Genomic DNA, 25041 nt, shown 5'->3' on the forward strand with positions numbered 1-25041 from the left:
AAAAGATCATAAATCGTATCTTATCGAAGACATTACCCTCAAAAATTGAAAAAAATTCCATCATTCCCCGTATTTGGGGGAAACCTCCACAGAAATTACAAATTTAAAATAATTTTCAAAATTTTTTTTACTTTAAAGTGCCATAACTTTTTTAAAAATAACCAAATCAATATAATTTTTTTTAAAATAGATGCATGATATTATTAATTTTCATTTGGTATATTTTTTTTTATATATGACCCTTTACCTGCCCACAAGGGAAGATTTAAAATGACAACTTTTTCAAAAAAAATTAATTTTTTCAATTTGACTTTTGAAAATGTTCCGGAAAGTCTGACACTTTTATATATATCTTAAATTAAAACTAATGTAATATACTTTATTAAATTTATTAAATTACTAAATTTCGGACTTTATTTTATCTTCATGGTGGAAACAGACATCAAAGTTAATAAAAAAAAAAAACCCAGAACAGGGGGTTCGCGGCACAGTGGTGACGTGCCATAGTTGGATCAAGTATAATGATATCTGACAGTGATTAAAATCACTATCAAAAATAAACGCTTCGATGCAAATCTTTAGATAGTGTTTAATTTTAAAAAAAATGGTGTTTTATTCCAAAAGCTACTTGATCTGCTGGTTCATTATTAATATCTCGATTAAGATAAAGTATGTCAAATGAAAAAAGGTTTATTAAAAAATATTATTTCTCATAAAAAAATTGTGTGGATAATAAACTTTTCAATAAGTTATAGCATTATAAAGTTAAATATAATATGAATAATAAAATCGAGAATTTTCACACGAAAATAGCATTTGGTAGCCATTTTCGCCGTGAAGAAAAGTCCAGAGGTCAAATTTTTTTTTTTCAAATTAAAGTATATTACATTAGCTTTAATTTAAGATATATATAAAAGTGTCAGACCTTCCGGAACATTTTCAAAAGTTATGTTGAAAAAGTAAATTTTTTGTGAAAAAGTTGTCATTTTAAATCCCCCCCTGTGGGCAGGTTAAGTGTCAGATTTACAAAAAAAATATACCAAATGATAAGTAAAGACATTAAGCATCTATATAAAAAAAATGTATATTGATATGTTCATTTTTGAAAAAGTTAGAGGATTATTAAGTTAAAAATATAAAAAAAAATTATTTTACAAAAATCGTAATTTTTTATTAACTTTGATGTCAACTTTCACCACGAAGACAAGTCCAGAGGTCAAATTTTTTTTTTTCAAATTAAAGTACATTACATTAGCTTTAATTTAAGATATATATAAAAGTGTCAGACCTTCCGGAACATTTTCAAAAGTTAAGTTGAAAAAGTTAATTTTTTGTGAAAAAGTTGTCATTTTAAATCCCCCCCTGTGGGCAGGTTAAGTGTCAGATTTACAAAAAAAATATACCAAATGATAGGTAAAGACATCAAGCATCTATATAAAAAAAAATTATATTGATATGTTCATTTTTGAAAAAGTTATGGCAGTTTTTAGTAAAAAAAATTGAAAAAATTTCGAAAATTAGCGATTTTTAAATTTGTAATTTTTTTGGAGGTTTCCCCCATTTACGGGGAACGAGGGAAATTTTTTCAATTTTGAAGGGTAATGTCTTCGACTAGATACAATTTGTGATCTTTTGACGTATCGTTGAAAGAAATCCGTTCGGTGAGAGCTGAGAAAAAGTGGTAACAGACACAAAAAAAAAAAAAAACACATCATAGTAAAAATAATACCTTCTCAGCTTCGCATCGAAGCTAAAATACGATTTTTGTAAAAAAATTCTTTTTTATATTTTTAACTTTATAATGTTATAACTTTTTGAAAGATGTATGGATCAATATAATTCTTTTATTTATAGATACATGATGTCTTTACCTATCATTTAGTATATTTTTTTTATAAATCTGACTTTTTACCTGCCTACAGGGGAGATTCAAAATTACAACTTTTTCACAAAAAATCTAATTTTTTTAACTTAAATTTTGAAAGTGTTCCGGAAAATCTGACATTTTTATAAACATCTTAAATTAAAGCTAATATAATGTACTTTATTATGGAAAAAAATTTCGGACTTCTTTTTGTCTTCACGGTGAAAATGGCTATCAAAAGCTATTTTTGTGTGAAAATTTTCGAATTTGTATTGTACATTTTTAACTTTATTATTTTTGTTATAAAGGTAACTGTGCCGACCGTGTCTGTTGTGTAACCGTCAGCTGACCTAACCGGGAGTGTTTGTCCGTTGTGCACAATTCCAAATTTGTGAGCTATTGCTCGAGTGGCATATGATTTTTGCGCTTATGAGTCAAGCAAGGCTGTCACAAAGCCGTTGTTAAATTCCAGCTCCACGGCGGGAGTAGTAATTTTACGCGGACGTGTTTGTGCGGCAGTACTCAAGTGGTTAGCGGTTCGGTTAATAATACAAACGGTTTTATGGGACCCGGTTGTTAAATGTAACGATCTCGCTATGGTATGATAGTACGTTTGATTACCCCACCTGCCTAGCGGTTTTATCGAAACAATTAAACGAGTGTATTGTCGATGCGGGTGTGAATATAGATACAGTAATCGCCAGAAATCCACTTGTACCGTGTTTAATAATACACAGAAAGTGGAAATCTATTATTCGGGCAGTGGATAGTATCTATATGACCGGGTGGGAAATTCACTGCTGTCACCAGTGAACTGTGTGATTGAAATAATTTGGAGAAAAGTGAATATTAAGGAAGCCTAGCTGTCTTATTTGAAAAATAAAAATCAAGTCAGCAACTGGTTTTCTTACCTTAATCCAATGTAAGACCGGTTGAGATTCTCACCGGGTTGGGTTTTTGGGACTTACGTCGCAAAAATGTGTTCGACACTGGTTTTGAGGGTAGAGACCCTCATTAATATTAATGAGCAACAACAGGTTATTTTAACAAAAAAATAAAATAATCCGAAAAGATAAACACAATAATAATAATCTTGGCATAATATCACGGCACTTACCCTGGCGTCGACGACTCGATGTCCGGCGTGATCCTTGGGCGACAAAAGGTTAGCAGCGTTGATGGCGACGGTGCGCGGGTGCGGATCGGTTCGTCAACGTTGTCACTCTCACAACGGGAAGAAGACTCTCGTATCATTTGCGGCGGGTCGTCGTCGGCCGTGCGACACTTGCTGGACTTGGCACCGTGGCGTATGACATGCGGTGTTGGTCAGTCAAATACTCATAAAGTAGGGCGACGGCTGATAAAGGTGTCACGAGTCGCGGGGCATCGTGTATAACGAAACGACACGGGCCGTATCATTTCATAACGGGGGCCAGAATAAAAATATCTAAAAAATTCCATATTTTCGATTTTTTTTGTTCATCATTTTATTTTAAAAATGAACATTGCTATCAATGATGGGGAGACCTGAGTTATTGTTAGATCAATGACAATATAGTTAAGTTCATAATTTTTTTAATCAATAACCAAAAACTGCATAAATCTGGTCAAGCAAGGTTCGTCAAAATTAGTTTTTTGTTGAAAAAAAAAGAAATAGCCCAACTCCATCAAATAAGTATAAGTAGATAGACCATTCTGAAACTAAGTAAATCTACACTGTTAGAATAGTGTAGAGCTAGCACCTAGTTAGTTATTTATACACTCTTAAATTACATTTTAATAATCAGTATTTATATTCAACATATAATATAATTCATTAGAAATATAACTAAATTTTTTTTGATTACTGCTTTATAGCAAAACATTTTCTCTAGCATGCTTACCAAAGTAATAAATTTAGGCTCCTTCCAAAAAGAAATATTAAATACAACTTACACATAAGGTGTATTCATTTTCACGGAGATAACGAAAGTAATGTGTATCTGCAAAAATAATTATTACTAACTCAGGCACGTATTAAAATGTAGCTGTTTAAAAGTAAGTTTAAAATTTTGTTTGACGAACTATTTAATTTAACTGGAATAAATAATAACCTAAGAATATTAAGACATTTTTTAAATTATTATTTTCTTTTCAACGAATTAGTTTATGACTCGGATATTTGCTAATTATACTAGGTCAATTAATTAATTTTGTTGATTAACTCAGCTTTAGTTTTTAAATTTCACTATATAAAATATTGCATCCTTAAAAATATACCAACATTTTTGTGATATATTTTTTCAAACATGTCAATTAAGTAATGGAATAATTATTTAATATTACGCTATCAGTAAATAAATTATAAAATCACTTAAAAATGTCATTTTATCTCACAATTCGTCATCAGACTTGTTCTCAAATCACGTCGAGGTCAAAAAATTGTTGACATTTTTTAAAATTAATTTTATTGCTTCATGTCTGATTATCATTCAAATTAATTATAAATAAATACTAATAATAATATATTCTTATTACTATTTAATACACAAGGTCAATTAAAATCATTTTTTTTACAATTAATGGCCGACATTTTTTCTGAATCTTGTTACTTTAGAATAAAATGGTGATCATTTTTAGGGTTGTTATATTAGTTTCATTATTGTATTAAATTTGCAATAAACTACTCGTGAAAAAGTGAAACAATGACAATCCTACTCCATTTGTTATAAAGACGAATAAAAAATATAAATCCTATGAATCATTTAACAAGTTTTTAAAAATTATTGAAATAATAATTTACTAAATAGAACTAAGAAACTAAATAATTAAAATCAACAAATTAGTGAATTTATAAGTCAATTTATTAAATTGTTGTTTTATCAAAGGTATATAACATGTTTCATTAAACTTCATATTCTTCTATTTTTTTTTTTTATTTTTTTAAGTATTTATATACATATTTACTCTTTCAAGTTCTTTTTTCAGTGAATGCAACTGTGAACAATTTAAATAGTAATATTTCAATCAATATAAAATATTTTAGGAAAATTTAGACAAATAATGATCTGTTTTACATCCTTCTATTTCCCAACTTAACATGGTACAGAAGGTGGTGGCCCTCTTTTACATGTTAGGGGGTAAAAAATGTTTCTTTGCTAGACGAATGATGGACGGGACAGGTATTATGGTTTGGTTGCACCAGAAACCAGACACCACCAATGAGAAAATCACATGAAACTTCGTTGGCACCCTTGGGATTAAACCCAGTACCCCATACTTCCAAACATATGTATCTAATTACTAGTTATTTAGATAAATAAAATAAAAAATTAAAGCTATAAAGTTAACTTGAAAAAATATAAGTATAATATATCATTAAATTATATTTAATGAAAATTTTATCATAAATTATTGGGTATTTTTTTTTAATAAGGATTTTAGGAATCTATGTATTTAATAATCTCTAAAATTGAGGCAGATCAATATAGTTTAAAAACTAAAAAAATTAAAGAATAAAAAATATTTAAATAAATACCTTATTATCTCTTGTTTCTTGATCTTCGCATATTTTAAACTTACAACAATTTTCATTAAAAAAGTTTTTTCAGCTTTGGCAATTTGTTTGTCAAGTCGTTGTCTCCTTAAATTTAATAAACTATAATACTTTTTATATTTTAGACTATTTCCCTAAAAAAATGTATACAATTAAAAAAAAAAATTTTGACAAATATTTAAAAAAATAAATAATTTATATACAAATTTAAGAATCAAAATATCTCCACTATAACAAAAATCAAAACACTCTCGTGGCATAATTTTTTTATGATAAAAAGTTGCCAGAACAAAATATAGATAAATGATAAAAGTAAAAAAGTTTTGAATAAAAACAAATTTAATTCACCTTCATCAAAAGAAAAATGCAAAAAGTATTATATAAATAATATCAAGTATAAATAAAATATTCATTATTTGCAATACATCTTTCACATTTATTTAACTGAGAACTGAATGAAATTTAATCTCAATCATGAAAATTTTCTTGTCCAAAGAGTGAAAAAAGTTTAAAATATTTATTTTTCCTTTATAATTATACTACTTTATTTTTCGGAATAATAAAACAAATATTAGGATGATCATATTTTTCAATTTATAACTTTAACTTAATAACACCTCAAAGATTTTAAGTAGAGCTAAATTTTTAACACAAAATTATAATTTAAAAATTTACTTTAAGTAGAAGATGAATTTCTGTATGATCCTCAACAAAATCAGTAATTGATTGAATATTATAAATTTCATTTTTGTTCATGAAACACAAAGACTTTGAACCACATAGATTTTGAATAATATCTTCAAACTTTTTTAGTAACTCTTGATGTTTTGTAATTAAAATAACTACAAAGGTTTAAATACATATATATAAATATATATTCTATTAAAATAGAAATGTAATATTACTTTCAGATTGATCTTTATTGAAATTATTAATAGATCGTACCCTTCTGATTGCTGTTATTACATCCTTAACTATAATCATTTCATCATCTAATTTTTTATCACACCAATCTGCATACTAAACAAAATAGTTTAAACACTTAAGGTAATCATACAATTAAAAATTATTAAAACATACCTCACTACTTTTAGGATATTCTAAATATTTTCCTTGTTTACCAGGTAGAAAATTGTATAGAGTTTTTGTTAAAAATGGCATTATAGGGTGTATTAGTCTAAAAGAAGTATCTAAAGTATAAAGCAATACTTCACAAGCTGTTTTAATTTCTAACTTTGAACCATACTGAAAAGTTGGCTAGCACATTTCCTATTTTTAAATAATGGAATTAATAAAATGTTTGTCTCTCATTGATTTTTACTATAACTTTTAAGTTACTGTTGCGGCAAGTTATGTGGTTATGTTCAGCTTGTGGCCCGAATGGAACCGGTTACATATAGTAAGTGGGGATGCCGTTCGCTGTCCCGTAAGTCGTCGCCTTATCTAGTCAGTCAACCATTGTATAGTCTAGTGATTAGACCCATTGGCGCCGCCACGAGTTTTTTCCGCGACTTGCGGTATCGTAATGTAAAGGTGAATTCGGTGGATTTACCGGGCGCGTGATCATTATAGTTTACTCGTGTTTTGTTTCATTCAAACGATTGAAGTTGGTTGAATATAACAGTTATAATCCAATCATTAATGTCTGCCCAGGTCAGATTATTGTATTCTATAGCACTTAAAATTTATATTTGTACTTATTTTATTGCAGTGTATTATTTAGTTGTCGTGATGAATGTAAGTGGGGACGCCCACCCATAAAGTTTATTATTAATTAAACCAATATTATTATTATAGACAAATTCCTTTCGAGTTTCTTATTTAATAACTTATTGGGGTTTCCTTGAATTCACGTCCTAAGTCAATCAGGCCAACCGAGATTTAGGAGCCTGTAGACGAACAGTTACATACTAGAAAAATATCACAAAAGTCATTATAAAAAAATTTTCTAATTTTGGTAGTAGCTATATATATATATATTATAGTTCTTAAGTTTAGCATTTGATTGTAACACGGTATCAACTAATCGACTCATTATCCATTGTTGTCTAACTGTTATGGGCTTAGGAAAATCATATTCAATAACTCTTTTCTCAATTGCCCACATCAAAACAAATCTAGATGCTTGCCAAATTGTATTACAGAACATACGATTACGATAACATTCATTCACATCAAGATGAATCACATGGTCTAAAATAAATATTTTAATTTTACAAATAATAAAAGTAGTAGTTTATATAACTACTTTTATTGTTATGTGAAACAAGTGTACCACACTCTTTGATACTATTGGGAAACATTTTTCTTTGTCCTACTAATGATTTTTCTAATTCACCAACAGATATTAAACTACATTTTGCACTGATTTTTACTTTTTCTTGAAGGTCCTATTCAGATTCAATATATAAAAAACTCTTACAATAATTAACACAAATAATATATTATAGTAAATGAACCCTTGAAGAATCCACTATGATTAATTAGATAAATTTAAAATTTGTTACACTATTACCATGTAGTTCTTAAAATAAAGTAATTGGCAAGTTATAATGTTAAAAGGCAAAAGTTTCAGATGTTGTAATAGGCCCTACACACATAAACAATCTAGTCTTCTGTTTTCTTCTTATTCACTTCTCAACACATATAGAAATTCTTTTACAACACAATATCTTTTCACATAACATATAAAACATAATAAACACCGTCTATCCTCTAAAACACTACTCCCACGATCACGCCACAAACATCCGCTCCTTCAAAACACTTACAAAAACCCTGATCAATAACGTATCATAAAAATGTAAAACCCAATAAGAGCTGGACGATAATCATACACATCTGTGGAAGGGGATCCGGGGAATACAATAAGAATATCCCTGGGCACATGTCCTCGTCCTGTTCCGATCCAACCGACTTACGATCACGTCGCGATCATCGTCCGGCTCTCTTTCGCCTTTTAAACCAATTTTGTATTTTTTTTAGTTTTGTTTGTTTTTCCTTTACTATTATTGTATTATGTGTTTTTGATAATAAAATAATCGAAGATATTTTTTTTTTACAAATTGGTTATTATAATTCATACTTTCTTCATTACTCCACGAGTAAATTATTGCATCAGTGAGGATTATATAATTAAGGTAAGAACATTTCAATTTATTGTGCACGTACTTAAGATAGCAAGTGACCCTCGAACAACACACCCCAAAAAAGTAACTCTCACTTACACATTTTTTTACACCAACAATAATAATCATTCTGACACCTTTTAATTTTTAGAACACTATTCCTTATTTTTATTTTTGTTTTACAACAAACTGGCGCCCAACTATAAGCTTAGTTTTTTTTTAAACTAAGGGTCTTCTTAACTATTTCACAATTTCGTAAATATCTAACAATAGTAACACATTACACTTTTACAAAATACAGGCAAGGGAGAACAAAATTTTTAGTGTATAGAGAGACGTATGAAAGCAGAGTAGATCGAAACAGCATAAAAAAAAAGAAGAAGAAAGAGAAAGAAAAATTAGAGAAAATAAAACAAAGAATTAATAAAGCGAATAAAAAATAATAATAAGGTAAAAAAATAAATCATTAAAGAGTTTATATAAAAAAAAAAAAGGGTAAGAATGAAAAAAGTGACAAGATAATAAAGAATTAATAAAAAAATTTTTTGAATAGTAAAAACTAATAAGAGAAAGAGTAAAAAAAAAAAATAAAGAACTAATTAGAGTATAAAAAAAAAAAGAAAGAAGAGAAAGAGATAAGTTACAAAAAATTAAAAAAAAAAAAATTGCATTTCACAAAAAATAGATAGTTAGAAGAATAAAAACACCTAGAAAATTTATTGCATAAAAAAAAAAAAGATAATTTTAAATTAGTTGAAAGAAAATAAAAAGATATATATAAAAAAAAAAAAGAGAGAATTTAACAAACATATATAAAAAAAAAGAGAGAGGTTCCCAAATATAAAAAAATAAACATACAGAAATAATTTTCAGTGTAATTAACATATTGCACACTGAAATTATTTTTAACTCAATTATTATAAAAAATTTTTTGTAATTATAAAAGGATTTAAGTTTTATAAATAATGGAAAATAACTCTAATGTTGAAGAAGCAGGAACACTTGAAATAGAAGGTGCAACTGAAGAACAGAGAAAAATTGTAGAATTTATAAATAGGCTAAAAAAAGCGGAATTAGAAACAGAGTTAGAGAAAAGAAATCTTACATCAACGGGTAAGGTATCTGAATTAAGGACTAAGTTACTTATGTATGTATTGACGAATGATAGAGAAAAAGAACTAAATTTTAACCAAATACTTAACACACAAAAACCAATAGTAAATAAAATAACAATGGACAACAAAAAAACACCGTATTTTAACCCTAACACATTTTCGGGCGGTATAAATGAGCGAGTAGACACTTTTCTAAAAACCTTCAATAGAGCGGCGTCGATTAACAATTGGTCAGAACAGGACAAACCCAAATACCTAGTAGCCTTCTTACAAGGACCCGCTTTGACATTTTATGACAATATAGAATCAAAAAATTTACCCTGGTGTGAGCTAGAAAAAAAATTAAGAGAAGAATTCGAACCCATCGCGCAAGGCGACATGTTACGTATTTTATTAGAAAGGAGGAGACAAATGGAAGACGAGCAAACAGTAGTATTCATAAATGAAACAGTTGCTTTATGTAAAAGGATTGATAATAATATGAGCGAAGAGGAGATTGTAAGAAACGTTATGAAAGGATTAAAACCCAACATTGCTAGATACATAGGTATTCTTGAAAATCGCAATTTGGATGAGTTAAAAAAGAACATTCAAAAATATGAAATGATAGAATTTATGATCACAGGTGACACATTTAAGAGTCCGTATGAAATTAAGCAATCTATTATAAGTGAAAAAATCAACAAAATAACAAAAATTAACGATAATGACCAATTACAACAAATTAGCAACGAAATAACAGTATTAAAACAAAATCTGCAAAACATTAATGAACACATTAATCTCACAAATAACAAATATCACAATAATAACTCAAACAACAACAATTTTTATAAAGACCAAAACTCGCGCCAACCTGCTCGTAATCGTCAAAATAATCCTTCATTTACAAATAGACAATTTCATAATAATTACACACCACAAAGAAAATACAACACACCATTTAATCAGCAGGACACTTCGTATTTTAATTCAAACAGTAATTTTAGGAGTAATGCTTACACTTACCCTCACAATAGAGATTACAATTACACTCCTAACACTCATTATAACACACCAGCATACAAACAATATCCAAATTTCACAAACTCTAATAATAATTTTAATACACAAAATTTCGATCATCTTAATACACAAAATTTCAATTCAAAAATATTACTTATAAACCTAAGGGTAACAACTACCAATATCAGTCCACAAATAAAATGCAATACACATAAAATGCAAAATATGCAAAAAAACTAATCATAACTCCGATGAATGCTTTTATAGGAATGACAAAATTATTTGCCAATTGTGTGAATCTGTGGGTCATACTGCTCCTTTTTGTCAAAAAAACCAAAAAAACTTGAATCAAGGTTAAACGAGCATGCTGAAATTAACAGTTCACCTTTTCATTCAGCAAATAATTGCATTAATAATTTAACAAAAACTCCTATTCCTATTGCTTTACATTTTTACGCTTCTTTTGTAAATAAAATATTTCCAATAACTATTGATACAGGGTCAAATATATCATGTATCACACACAATTTATTACCACCAGACACAATCATGAACACTTGTACTTTACAAATAAGGGGACCTGATAATACACCACTAAACGTTCTTGGTACAACAAACATTGTTTTGTCAATAATGTCAATAAACTATAACATTTTAGTGCATGCAATCGAAAATTTATCTTGTCCAATACTTCTCGGAAACGATTTCTTAGAAAAAAATAATAGCTTAATTGATTTTGATAATCAGCTTCTTATATTAAACAATACAAATGTAGTAAAAACATATTTCATACACCATCAAAATGTTAATCAAATAAACGTCAACTTCATCGAAAAAACTATCGATCTACTTGATGCCCCTGAAAATTACTCAATCGCTCATTGCATTTCAGCTGACCTAAAAATGAACAATGGCTTAGCATTGGACATCTGTAAAAAATATGGTAGACTAACCTCATCATTGTCACAATTAAACCCACAAGTAGGAGACGCCATTCCACTTGTTTCAAACAACAGAGTCATTTACTTTTTAATAACAAAAATAAACTACTTCGATAAACCAAATTATTATGACATAAGAAGAACCCTGAACAATTTAAAACTATAACTGCTAAATCGTCACGACACTGAAATCGCAATGCCCAAGATAGCATCAGGCTTGGATAAAAAAAACTGGAACATAGTCAGACAAATAATTTATTCAACCTTTATCAACACAAACATCAACATACTAATATGCCATAAAAAAAACAACGAAAATCAAACAGAACAACAAATTAACAAACACAAAACACCACCTGAAGACGACCAAAATTTAAACAATCAACAACAACAAAACATTACACTATCTACAGAAAATGCCAACAACATCAACAAAAATTTTTTCAATATTTTCGAAAATTTCAAAAAAGGTGAAAATCCACCTAAAAATGGAGCCTGTGGTTTAATAGCACTCTGCAACGCTTTAAATTCCAACAAAAATGAAAGAACAACTTCAATCGCAGAACTTTTGGAACTTTTAGATTTACACGAATTACCTAATTACTGGTTTAGTGATCAAGAACTTGCTGCTATTGCAAACCATTACAACTTTGACACCTACATTTACAATGACAAAGACAAAACTGGAATAATTTATGGCATAGGAAATCGACCTCCAGTAGTATTATACAATGTGGACAACAACACACACTGGATACCAGGTACACTATCCGACAAGAAATCAAAATTCATTCCCATAAATTTTGTTCATTTCACACACACTGATCCAATTCTCAAGATACGTGTAAATGTAATCAATTTTTTTCAAAAAAAAAATGAGTTAATAAAGAAAACAATTCAGACGAACAAACTAAAAATCAAACAATCAACAACATAGCCGCAAATACTTTTACTTTTTCATCCAACACAAAAAAAAACATCACGGATGAAGACGGCTTACAGATTAACATCTCACCGGATCTATCAATCGATGAACATAATAAAGTCGCCAATTTAATAGAAAAATACAAACATTTGTTCGTCAACGATAATTAAAAAATAAAGGCAGCCAAGGTAACACCTTGCGAAATAAAATTAAAACCAAACAGTTCAGAACCAAAATTCACTGCACCACACAGAATATCACCTCAACAAAGGCAGGAACTAAAATCTCAAATAGACAAACTTCTACAAGCAAAAATAGTTAAACCAATTTCATCCAACTTCGGAGCACCAGCCTTTTTAGTAAAAAAAAAGGAAAATAACTCCTATAGACTGGTTGTATCATACAAGGACCTGAATTTAAGAACCCAAAATGATTCATACCCCATACCAAGAACAGCAGACTTACTTAGAGCTTTAGAAAATTCACAGTACTTCAACGTATTAGACTTGAATTCAGCCTTCTTTCAAATACCTGTCAAAGAATGTGACCAATACAAATTAGCATTCACTTCATCACTCGGTTTATATACTTTTACACGCCTGCCACAAGGTTTCAAAAACAGCAGTGCCATTTTCCAAAGAAAACTCAACGAAATTTTTTCTCCATTACTATATAAGTCACTAATTATCTACATAGATGATTTAACTTCCTATGGAAACAATTTTAACGAGACTCTAATAAATTTAGAAGAAGTATTCAAAATAATGCACACATACAACTTTTCGTTAAAAACGACCAAATGTAGATTTTTTTACACAGAAATAGAGATGCTCGGACACAAAATCAACAAAGAGGGCATTCAACCAATCAACAGAAACATCAAAGCAATCACAGAATTTAAAACTCCCACCACCCAAAAAGGCGTTAGGTCATTCATTGGAATGTGCTCATACTACCGCAAACACGTAAAAAATTTTTCCAAAATAGCCAACCCATTAACGGACTTAATAAAAGGTGACATTAAAAAAATCAGTTGGAACTCAGAACATGAAAAATCTTTCGAAATGTTAAAACAAATACTAACAACTCAGCCACTGCTTAAACATTTTGATGACAACAAAAAAACATTTCTGACCACAGATGCATCAATAGAAGGTCTTGGAGCTTGCTTAGAACAAGATCATAATGGAACTTTATTTCCAGTTGGATTTGCCAGTAGAAAGCTACAGAAAAATGAAATAACTTATTCTTCGACAACTCTTGAATTACTGGGCCTTTGCTTCGGTGTACAATATTTCAGAGAATTCCTTTGGGGAAGACACTTTACCGTCTTTTGTGACAACATCAGTATGCAATATTATAACAACCTTAAAATACCACCCGCCAAAATTGCCAGATTAACACTCAAATTATTAGATTTTTCATTCGACATACATTATAAAAAAGGAAAAGAAAACAAAGTAGCAGACGCCCTATCAAGAAATCCAATCAACAATATCTCCATAGCAAACATTCAAGATACAACAGAAGTAAACTTACCGGATATACAAATTTCACAACTCCAAGATGATTTTTGTAAAAATATAATCGATGCTCTTGAAAATAAAGATGTTTCTTCGAAATTCAAGAAAAAATCCAGGCAATTTATTATGAAAAACAACCTACTTCATCACAAAAAATTTCTACCAAACAAAACTACAGAAACAACGCTTATAATTCCGCCAAATTTAGTTAACAATATTTTAAAATCATACCATGAATCAATACTAAGAGGGGGACACACAGGCATATCCAGAACCATTCATAAAATTCAAAATAAATATTATTGGCCCAACATAATTAAAGACGTCACTCAATTCATAAAGTCGTGTCCAAGCTGCCAAAAAAATAAAATACAAAGTGGAAAACCCATTGGGAAATTAAACCCAATACCATTAACTAACAAACCTTTGGACCGTCTAACATTTGATTATTTAGGGCCACTAACTAGTAGCAACAAAAAAAAATACATTATTGTGGCTGGATGCAATAACACCAAATACATGTTTACAAAAGCAGTAGTGTCTGCAGATGCCGAATCAACTATCAAATTCATCATACAAATAATAACACAAATGGGTTGCTTCCAATGTTTTTCCAGTGACCGAGGAACCCATTTCAAAAACGAACTCGTCAAAAAAACATTGGACAACTTGGGTATTAAACAAGAATGGTCCACTTCATATTCACCCCAGACACAAGGTCTTGTGGAAAAGTTTAACGGAACACTATGTGCATCACTCAGAAATTATATCGAAAACAATGAACAACATAAATGGTCCTATTATCTACCATATATAACTTTAGCATACAACTCAACACCTCAAACCAGTACAAATTTCAGTCCATTTTATCTACTACATGGCTTTGAACCGATCTTTCCGATAGACAACAAAATATTTCCAGAAAACATACCTTATGATTTATTGCAATCGCTAAAAATATTACAAAATATTCGTGACAAAATTCCAAAGGTATGCACTAGGGGGACGCAGGAATGTTGATTAACAATAGCGATGATTTGGAGTAACGGTTTCTACCTGTGCTTCTTAGTCTAGATGACACTTACGCAGGATGCTATTGTTCTAGAACAATAGCACCCTGCATTTTAACTAGTGCAGGAATAAAACAGATTCACGGTTGGGATAGGTAAACAAATGTGTTGAATAGAAGATCGTTGGCATTCTATGCAGGACTAGAACAGTTTCATGGTTGGGATAGGTAAACAAATATACATAAGTAAATGTATTTGAGGTATCTGGACCCCCTACATTTTGCCGGCCGAATAGTATGTAATTAATTATAACGTATTAAGTTGATTCCAATTACTACTTAAAATCGTTTCTTCTGCTAGACAGGGTGTTTAGTAAGTCAGGAAACGGGTTTCCTGACTTACTGAACACTCTGTAGAAATTTTACCTCAGAGTTTGTAACGTCACAAATTCGAAGGTGGACCGTTTATGATTTTTTGTTATGTCTACTTATTTATTTTATCGCGCGAAAGAACCTTTTTCTGACACAGCGGTGTCAACCACTCATTATTTTACCGCTGACCGCTAGATAAGGCGATAAAAGAGAAATATAATTAAAATCGAATTGTTTATCAGTATTGATCCCTTCCAAAAAGTCTGGCCGTTATCGATTTGAAATTGCCGTTAGACCGGTGTTGACTCTTCTCTATTCTTTCTTCTGTCATTGACCGTGCTAATGTGCACACATTTGTTGTTTTATTGACACTCTTTTTTCAATGATGGAGTAGAGCCGCCAACGGCGAACGGCCAGGTCTTTTCGGCGAAGCATCCAGACCATCGGATGGGTCTCTTCAGAAACCGGGTATCGTTTTCTTTTGTATATTATATTTGTGTAATGAGCTATATTTTATTAATTATTTTATTTCATTTTATTTTATCGTAAATTAACTTAATTTTGTTTATGTGTGGAGAGCACGTGTTTCTCTTTTCTTCTAGTCAACGCTAAGGAGCGAGTGTCCAGACCGCTTCTGATGTTCTTCATTAATTTCCGATTAACATTAACGGATGTGTTCCATTACCGTTCGTGATGTTTGTAATATTATTTGTTTGTTTTGTTTAAATATTTTAGTTTATTTGTATTGCCTTTATTTGTAGACATGGTTTTTGATGCATTCGCATTTTTGTCCATGTTTAACTTAATTTTCTTTTTTTTTAACAATTAAATTAAATTTCCTTATTAATTTCAACTGTAATATTTATTTTATTGCGCGAGTAACTTAATTACTCGCGTGTATTTCATTCCTATTCCTTAATCTAGACACGGGCTACGGTATGTTTTACATATCAACCACATACAACTTTGATTGTCATAATTGTGTTCTATAAACCACGAGGCATTATAGTAATTTATACATATAACGACATATTAACTTAGATTATACTTTTAATTAACTTAAAATTAAATTCCACCTATGGTCCGGTAATCGTATCTGATAGGTATGACACCTCGCCTAGGTGGTGGCGACCCTTGCTACTCTAGCTAGTCGTTATGCAAGTGGCAAACCACGTTGTTGTTACAGGCCGATTTACTAATCTAAAAGCCCGCTTGCAAGCCTACTAAAATAGGAATCCCGCATCTATAGATCCCTTAATTTGTATTCGTGTACAGAAACAAAAACAATTGTAACTGCTCAAGTCAAATTTAAGTAGTTAATAATTTACATTATATAAACTGAGAATTATTTAATTTTCATGACTACTTTAGGGATTTTGAGTTATAAATAAGGGATTATGGGTTTAATACCTTAATTGAATGATGTATTAAAATAAGTTATGTCAATAATCATGTTTATTTACGGAATTTCATAATATTTATGCTACAGCAGATTTAATAATTAAATAAATTAAAAGAATTTTTGCGCTCATACATATGGTTGCACTGATTTGACATCTTCCAATCAAAACACCGTTTTGTTATCGGGCCAAGTGAACTATCTGTTTTCATATAGTTTGTAGTAATAATTGCGAAATGGAGTATTTTGATAACTTAATTGATAATATAGTGTTTGTTAAGCTAAACCAACTTTATAAATGGAATTTTTTATAGGATTCAACTATTAAGAAATTATAAAAAAATTGTGGTTGTTCAGAAAATTATACTATATTTTTTTTGATTTCTTATACATTGTATGAATTAAATATAAATCCATTTATTGGAATTACAATAATTTTTTTTTAATTATGTCATCGAAATAAGTTTTTCATACATAATATATTTGTGTGGTCTGTAAATGGGGTATGATTTTATATATATTCATATTTATTTGTTTTTTATCTTCAAATTGTCATTATGTAAATACTATTTCTAGTATTACTAAAATTTTAATCCGTTTTTATAGTTCTGTATGTATTTTTTAATAAGTGTGCCAAATAGGCACACTGTGTAGGCTTATTATTATGCATGTGTATATTTTAGCTATAATTTTTTTATTTCTTTAATTTATTTGTTTTGCTAGTTTTTATGATTTTATAATTGTGAATATGATAAATTAATTATTATTATATACATTATTTAAATTAATTTTTTTTGTAATAATTAATTGTTTGTGAATTCTGTTTTAATTTTTTATATGATTTTCATCTACGTATTTGTTTTTTCATTTTCCTTAGTTATTACATTATTTTTTAAGCATTGTTAATTAAGTCATTAATGACATTTTTGATAAAATATATAAAATTAAAAACATACTGATTTGTTAATATTGTTTATGAGTTTTTATAATTTATGTAATTTTTATAAAAACAAAAATATATTTTGGTCACGGAGGAGCAGTATGACACTCATAAATACACTAATGATACTATGTACAATATGGTATATAATTTTAAAGTGGATGTAGGCAGTTTGAGAGAATGAAATAAAAATCTGCTAACATCAGAGTAGTTTATTTTTGCTAATAACACTCGTTTGATTTCTATTTTAAATGGAGTTAAAAAATACAATATGAGTACCACACTTATAAATTATTATTATTAGCCCAATTCAAATTGAACTATTTATGACTAAATTTTAAGAAAAATATGATTCCCATGAAAAAATTAAATATTATTGAAAGTATGAACTTTTAGTTGCCTTTCATTTTTTATAGGTGTGTAGAATTTTAAGTAAAGAAAATTTCATATAATATATTATTGTATTTATATTTGTATATTTGGTCATTCTATNTATTGTATTTATATTTGTATATTTGATCATTCTTTCAAAGTTTACAGAATAGTATCATAGATATGAAACAAATGATCAACACCAACTTAATATAGGTACTGCTAAAGAAAAATATTTTAATTCACATTTACTTTTCCTTTGTAGAGTTAAAATTGGTCAAGGAGCTATGGTGTGTAAAGAAATTAAGGTGAAGGGTCAAGTAATTATTGGTTCTTCCACTATAGTTCATCCTGGTGTTACAATTATAGCTGAAGCTGGACCCATTGAAATAGGTGAAAGTAATATTATTGAAGAATACATCACCATCATTCATAAGTAAATATTTTCAAAATAATTTAATTCTATGTTTTATGAAAAGTGTTTACATTTTATTATAAGAACTTATATTAGTGTGTATATAATATATGTATACATATATACACATCAATTTATTTAGTTATAATATTATTATAACTATATAAATTGATGTTATTTTTCTAATTGCATTTTTGTGTTTTCAAGAGGTTGGTGTATTTTTTATGGAAAATTTCTGGCAAATATAATCCATATTTATTACATATAAGAAAACTGATTGTTTGAAAAATTTTTCAGTAGACTTTTACTTAAAAAAATGTAAAGTAATATTACTGATTAGGTAAAAAATATTGGAGATTAGAAAAAAACAACTATATCCCATAGTTGTTTCAGTCTAGATTAAGTAATTTTTCAAACAATTAAAAGTATTCTTAATCTTTTTATGTTATTACTTAACCTTATTAGAATTTTGATAAAAAATGTATCAATATATTATATTTTTGCTCTTTAAAAGAATAAATGTAACCTGAAATCTTAAACCAATAGGAGATTTATATATATATTCTATTTGTTGCTCCCTTTATAAAATAACCTTGATTATGACTTAAAAAATTAATGTAAATATATTAAAATCATTAATTAAATGTCTAGATTTCAACCAGGCTATGAAAAATCTGAACCTAAAACTTTAAAAATAGGATTTAGTAATGTGTTTGAAGTTTATTCAACAGTTGAAGGAGTAAATAGCATTGGAGATAATAATATCATTGAATCTAAAAGTATACTAAAATAAAATATAAATTTTAAATATTCAAAAAATATGTTAATATTTAATCTTCTTTAAGGTTATGTTGGTCGAGATATTAATATTGGAAATGATTGTGTAATTGGAGCTGGTTGTCGTTTAACATCTATTGTACCAGTTGAGGATGGAATTTGTATTTATGGAAAGAATTGTATTTGACAAAAGGCTTACTGCAAACCTTCAGTAATATATTTATATTCATTTTTTCAAATTATTAATATTAAATCCTGTATAAATTTAATAACTTTAAATGACCTTTACTACTTAACTTTCCTATAACACCTTTAAACATTGTACAGTGTAATGCTAAAAAAAAAACATTTAAAACTTTTTCTATATACGAATAATGATGAATAACATATAAAGCAGTAAAAAAATGTTAAGGTAATTACAATTAAAAACTTAACTAAATATGAAGCACTTTTCTCTTATATGAAATAGAAACTCTACTCTCATGTAGTTATTATTAAGTCTAGCTTAATTTCACTACCCTACTACTTCCAATGCTATATTACATTGATACAGGCTTAATATTTCATGTTTAAATATAAATTATTTCCTATCTTAATATTCAATATATATTATAGGTTCCAAGTGGTCATCGAGAATTTTTAGTNCAATATATATTATAGGTACCAAGTGGTCATCGAGAATTTTTGATGAAATTACTACCTAGTTACCATCTATTGAAGAAAAATAGAAATACTACTGAAGGAAGTTAAAGCTACGTACACTTAAACTATGTTATTTTTATTAACCAACTTATTTTGTATATAAACATAGTATTAATTAGATATACAACATAAAAAATAATAATACAAAAATGTTTGATACTTTTTTAGCTTCGATGCGAAGCTGAGAAGGTATTGGTTTTACTAAGATGTGTTTTTTTTTTGTGTCTGTTACCAATTTTTCTCAGCTCTCACCGAACCAATTTCTTTCAATGACACGTCAAAAGATCACAAATTGTATCTAGTCGAAGACATTACCCTCAAAAATTGAAAAAAATGCCCTCGTTCCCCGTAAATGGGGGAAACCTCCAAAAAAATTACAAATTTAAAAATCGCTAATTTTCAAAATTTTTTCAATTTTTTTTACTTAAAAGTGCTATAACTTTTTCAAAAATGAACATATCAATATAATTCTTCTTTATATAGATGCATGATGTCATTACCTTTCGTTTGGTATATTTTTTTCATAAATTTAACCCTTAACCTGCCCACAAGGGGAGATTTAAAATGACAACTTTTTCACAAAAAATTAACTTTTTCAACTTAACTTTTGAAAATGTTCCGGAAGGTCTGACACTTTTATATATATCTTAAATTAAAGCTGATGTAATGTACTTTATTATGGTAAAAAAAAATTTCGGACTTTATTTTATTTTCATGGTGAAAATGGCTACCGAATGCTATTATTGTGTGAAAATTCTCGATTTTATTTTTTACATTTTTAACTTTATAATGAGATAACTTATTGAGCAGTGTATGGATCAACATAATATTTTTTAATAATCCCTTTTTCATTCGACATACTTTATCTTAATCAGGATATTAATAAGGATCTAGCAGTTTATAANTTTTTTCAATCACTGTATACTTTTTTAATAGAACTTTTTCCAGGGAAATAAAATATTTTGTTACCTGTGATAACAATAACAGTAACAACTAATTAGTCATTTCCACATTTTCAACTATTCTGTATAAATTATCTAGAATAATTGTTGAAATAAAAAGAATACTTTTTGGAATAATTGTGTACATATATGGAATTTTTTTGTTTATACTTGTCGTGAACCCATAATTGTTTTATAAATATTAGTTATAACGAATTTATTGTAACACTAAAAAGTATTATACTAATATTTAGAAAGTAAACATTAATACTGTAAATTTCATGTTAATTATATCCTTAATTGTTAATAACATTATTCCTAATACAAAAAGATCTGATAACTGATTCAGTGGTCAGTGTTTAATCAGTAAATGTTACATTATAATTGTTATTATTTTGACTCTTCCTGACAACACTTATTCGAATGATCGAACTTGGACTAAGAACACCTAGTTCATCACATACTTGTGGAATAATTTTGTAAGAAGGATAAAATCATTGCGGAAAACTTATACATATCTTTGTAATAATACAATATTTATATAAATATTTTATATAATATTGCTATATTTTTGTAATTAGTATGAAAAAAATACGAAATGCTTTTGGAAAAATATGGAATAGTTTATTCTACTGGTAAAGTATCAACATTTACTGATTTTATTAGTTTTAAATTTTAAAAGGTTTCACCAAGTTTTGGAGATCGATGGAATTTTTTTATTTTATCACATTGATCGGTTAAACTAGATATAATATGTGGTCTTTTGGAAAAACCATTGTAAAAAATTGGTTTTGTAGATACTAGGAAAAAATGAAAACCTACCTATCGAAGTTAAAAATATCTAATTATTTAAATTTTTTAATGTTGACATAGACATCAAAAATTTTTTAGGTATGATATTTATTTTCAAAATGTCTAAAAATTAATTTACAATGGATTTAAAAACAAGTTTTATAGATGCAACTAACATAATAAATTTTGGGGTTGTTAAATTATTTATCGCGCATCATTGTCTGGCGTTACAAACTGTCCTTTTTGCATCTAACGAATTCTATTGTTTTATTAGGTACACGATCAAACTTCTATTTGTAATAATACAAAAAATAAGCAAAAAAAAAAGTTGTTGGTTGGGTATATTATTTTGACCAAAGTTGGATGTTAGGGATTTGGTCAATTTAGGAGCAACGATGTTCTATCGGGGTAGTAGAGTCCGAGGGTTTAGAACAGTAAAGACAAGTAGATATAAAAAGATACAAATTAAGTTCCTCTCATAGAGGTATTAAAACGCTGAGGTATTCTTGTAGTGGCCGGGGTCTTGGCCTCCTATCTGACACCCAGTCGAAGCGTGATGTTAACTGGTATGTGCTTTAGTGGAAATACTGAGGCGTTCATGGAGTGGCGGAGGCCTCCTCTCAGACACCCAGTCGAAGTATATGACCAAGCACTAACTAGTTATTAATAATTCAATTAAATAATGTTTAAAAATCTATTGCTTTACCATTCTTTACTCAGGTTATTAATTCTAAATAATTGGATTAATGTAAATTTACTTACTTCTTTTGTATATATTGCGTTCAGTTTTATACTGTTTCTTTTTTAATAAATATATGAAATATTGACGCAAAAATAATTGTATTTGATATCACTTTAAAATGTACCGACGACAACACATGGTCGCGGCTAGTTTGTTCAAAATAAATTAGTTAGAAGAATCCTGAATTCTTTATTGAATTCAAATCTTCAAAAAGAAGAGAGAATTGAGGAGCTCGCTGGCACGCTCGCTCACTCACTAATGTGCAAGCAGAACTAAGCCTTTTTATATTATTTTTAATTACCCCTTCATGGGTTGTTGTCGTCAGCGCATTTAGTGATTCTCAATTTATTGTATTAAATTGAACATAACATGATAGTTATTTTAAGATAAGATGTATAGTGTACAATAATCAATTTAACATGTATATACATATATAATAGCTAGTGTACAACAGTGTATATGTTATAACAGATAAATTAATTAATTTGTTTGTATACTAGTAATATAAAATACAGATTATACATTTTTCATTGATAAATGTAAGATGCGTAATGCAAAGCATTAGGCATATTATGATATCCGCCCTAATTTTTTTAAGTGTTGTGCCCTCACAACTATTGTTTAACATAGGCAAAAAATTGATTAAATATAATAAGAATAATTGTATAGTAAAGGTTGATTAATAAATTTAGTATTTATGATATAGAATAATTATTATGTGAATATTAAATATTAGTAGATAATATAAATAGTTAAAAGTTAATAACATGAGCAATTGCATTTGAATGATTAAGATTAAAAATTAAAAAAAAAGATTATAGAATACAAAAAAAAATAATAGTATGATAGTGTATAAGTATGTATAGTGGCATAAAATAAGACAATATAAAATTTTTGTATACACTTTTTTAAATTTATGCAAAAATAATAGTGATAATACTAATTAAAAAAAACCCAGCACAGGGGGGTCGCGGCACAGTGGTGACGTGGCATAGTTGGATCAAGTATAATGATATCTGACAGTGATTAAAATCACTATCAAAAAAAAACGCTTCGATGCAAATCTTTAGATAGTGTTTAATTTTAAAAAATTGGTGGATTATTCCAAAAGCTTCATAAACTGCTAGTTCCTTATTAATATCCTGATTAAGACAAAGTATGTAGAATAAAAAAGAGATTATTAGAAAATAGTATTTCCCATAAAAAAATTATATTGATCAATACACTTTTCAATAAGTTATAGCATTATAATGTTAAAAATGTAAAAAATAAAATTGAGAATTTTCACACAATAATAGCATTTGGTAGCCATTTTCACCTTGAAGATAAAATAAAGTCCGAAATTTTTTTTTTCCATGATAAAGTATATTACATTAGCTTTAATTTAAGATATATATAAAAGTGTCAGACTTTCCGGAACACTTTCAAAATTTAAGTTGAAAAAGTCAATTTTTTGTGAAAAAGTTGTCATTTTGAATCCCCCCCTGTAGGCAGGTAAAAAGTCAGATTTATAAAAAAAATATACCAAATGATAGGTAAAGACATCATGCATCTACAAAAAAAAGAATTATATTGATCCATACATCTTTCGAGAAGTTATAGCATTATAAAGTTAAAAATATAAAAAAGAATTTTTTTACAAAAATCGTATTTTTTTTATTAAGTTTAATGTCTGTTTTCACCATGAAGATAAAATAAAGTCCGAAATTTTTTTTTACCATTATAAAGTATATTACATTAGCTTTAATTTAAGATATATATAAAAGTGTCAGACCTTCCGGAACACTTTCAAAAGTTACGTTGAAAAAGTTCTACTTTCTATATGCATTTTTATGTTTTGAATCCCCCCTGTATTTAGGGAAATGGTCCGATTTAAAAAAACAGTATGTCGAATGAAAGATCTATATAAATACTACTTCTCATAAAAAAATTGTAATGATTCATACATTTTTCAAAAAGTTATAGCATAATAAAGTTAAAAATGGAAAATACAAAATCGAAAATTTTCACACAAAAATAGCATTTGGTAGCCATTTTCACCATGAAGATAAGATAAAGTCCGAAATTTTTTTTTACCATAATAAAGTATATTACATTAGCTTTAATTTAAGATATATATAAAAGTGTCAGACCTTCCGGAACATTTTCAAAAATCAAGTTGAAAAAATTAATTTTTTGTAAAAAAGTTGTCATTTTAGATCCCCCCCTGTGGGCAAGTAAACGGTCACACATACATAAAAAATATACCAAATGAAAGGTAATGATATCATGCATCTATTAAAAAAAAAATTATATTGATTTGGTTATTTTTAAAAAAGTTATAGCAATTTTAAGTAAAAAAAATTGAAAAAATTTCGAAAATTAGCGATTTTTAAATTTGTAATTTTTTTGGAGATTTCCCCCATTTACGGGGAACGAGAGGATTTTTTTCAATTTTTAAGGGTAATGTCTTCGACTAGATACGATTTGTGATCTTTTGACGTATCATTGAAAGAAATCGGTTCGGTGAGAGCTGAGAAAAAGTGGTAACAGACACAAAAAAAA

The 25041-nt window shown here is 28.2% G+C and overlaps 4 protein-coding genes across 10 annotated transcripts in view; 2 read left to right on the forward strand and 2 right to left on the reverse strand.

The window, feature by feature from the left end:
• LOC126906604 (dynactin subunit 6-like) overlaps positions 1-20227 on the forward strand; it is a 69307-nt gene extending 49080 nt beyond the window's left edge. The window contains exons 5-7 of one of the 4 annotated variants that reach the window (XR_007704286.1): positions 19389-19531; positions 19936-19963; positions 20009-20227. Coding sequence is in view for 3 of the 4 variants with exons in the window: in XM_050687270.1 (XP_050543227.1) it covers positions 19389-19507 (119 nt within the window). In the remaining variant the exon portion in view is untranslated. The other 3 variants (XM_050687270.1, XM_050687269.1, XM_050687268.1) reach the window with 3 other exon arrangements.
• LOC126906586 (valine--tRNA ligase-like) overlaps positions 1-25041 on the reverse strand; it is a 143687-nt gene that overhangs the window by 59465 nt on the left and 59181 nt on the right. The window lies entirely within an intron of this gene.
• LOC126906606 (dynactin subunit 6-like) overlaps positions 1-25041 on the forward strand; it is a 142228-nt gene that overhangs the window by 53536 nt on the left and 63651 nt on the right. The window contains exons 1-2 of one of the 2 annotated variants that reach the window (XM_050687272.1): positions 6860-7052; positions 18394-18564. In XM_050687272.1, coding sequence (XP_050543229.1) covers positions 18416-18564 — 149 coding nt within the window. In that variant the 5' untranslated portion in view covers positions 6860-7052; positions 18394-18415. Of the gene's footprint in view, positions 1-6859; positions 7053-18393; positions 18565-25041 lie in introns of those variants that run through there. The other variant, XM_050687274.1, reaches the window with a different exon arrangement.
• On the reverse strand, positions 5388-6662 carry LOC126906609 (uncharacterized). The gene is made up of 4 exons (XM_050687278.1): positions 6480-6662; positions 6305-6419; positions 6075-6241; positions 5388-5486 (listed from the first exon to the last, which is right to left on the reverse strand). Exons 1-4 carry the CDS (start codon positions 6558-6560, stop codon positions 5472-5474), a joined length of 378 nt encoding a protein of 125 aa, XP_050543235.1. The 5' UTR covers positions 6561-6662; the 3' UTR covers positions 5388-5471.

The sequence above is a fragment of the Daktulosphaira vitifoliae genome, unplaced genomic scaffold (assembly GCF_025091365.1).
Source record: "Daktulosphaira vitifoliae isolate Bord-2020 unplaced genomic scaffold, ASM2509136v1 Scaffold_5, whole genome shotgun sequence".
Taxonomy (NCBI): Eukaryota; Metazoa; Arthropoda; class Insecta; order Hemiptera; family Phylloxeridae; genus Daktulosphaira; species Daktulosphaira vitifoliae.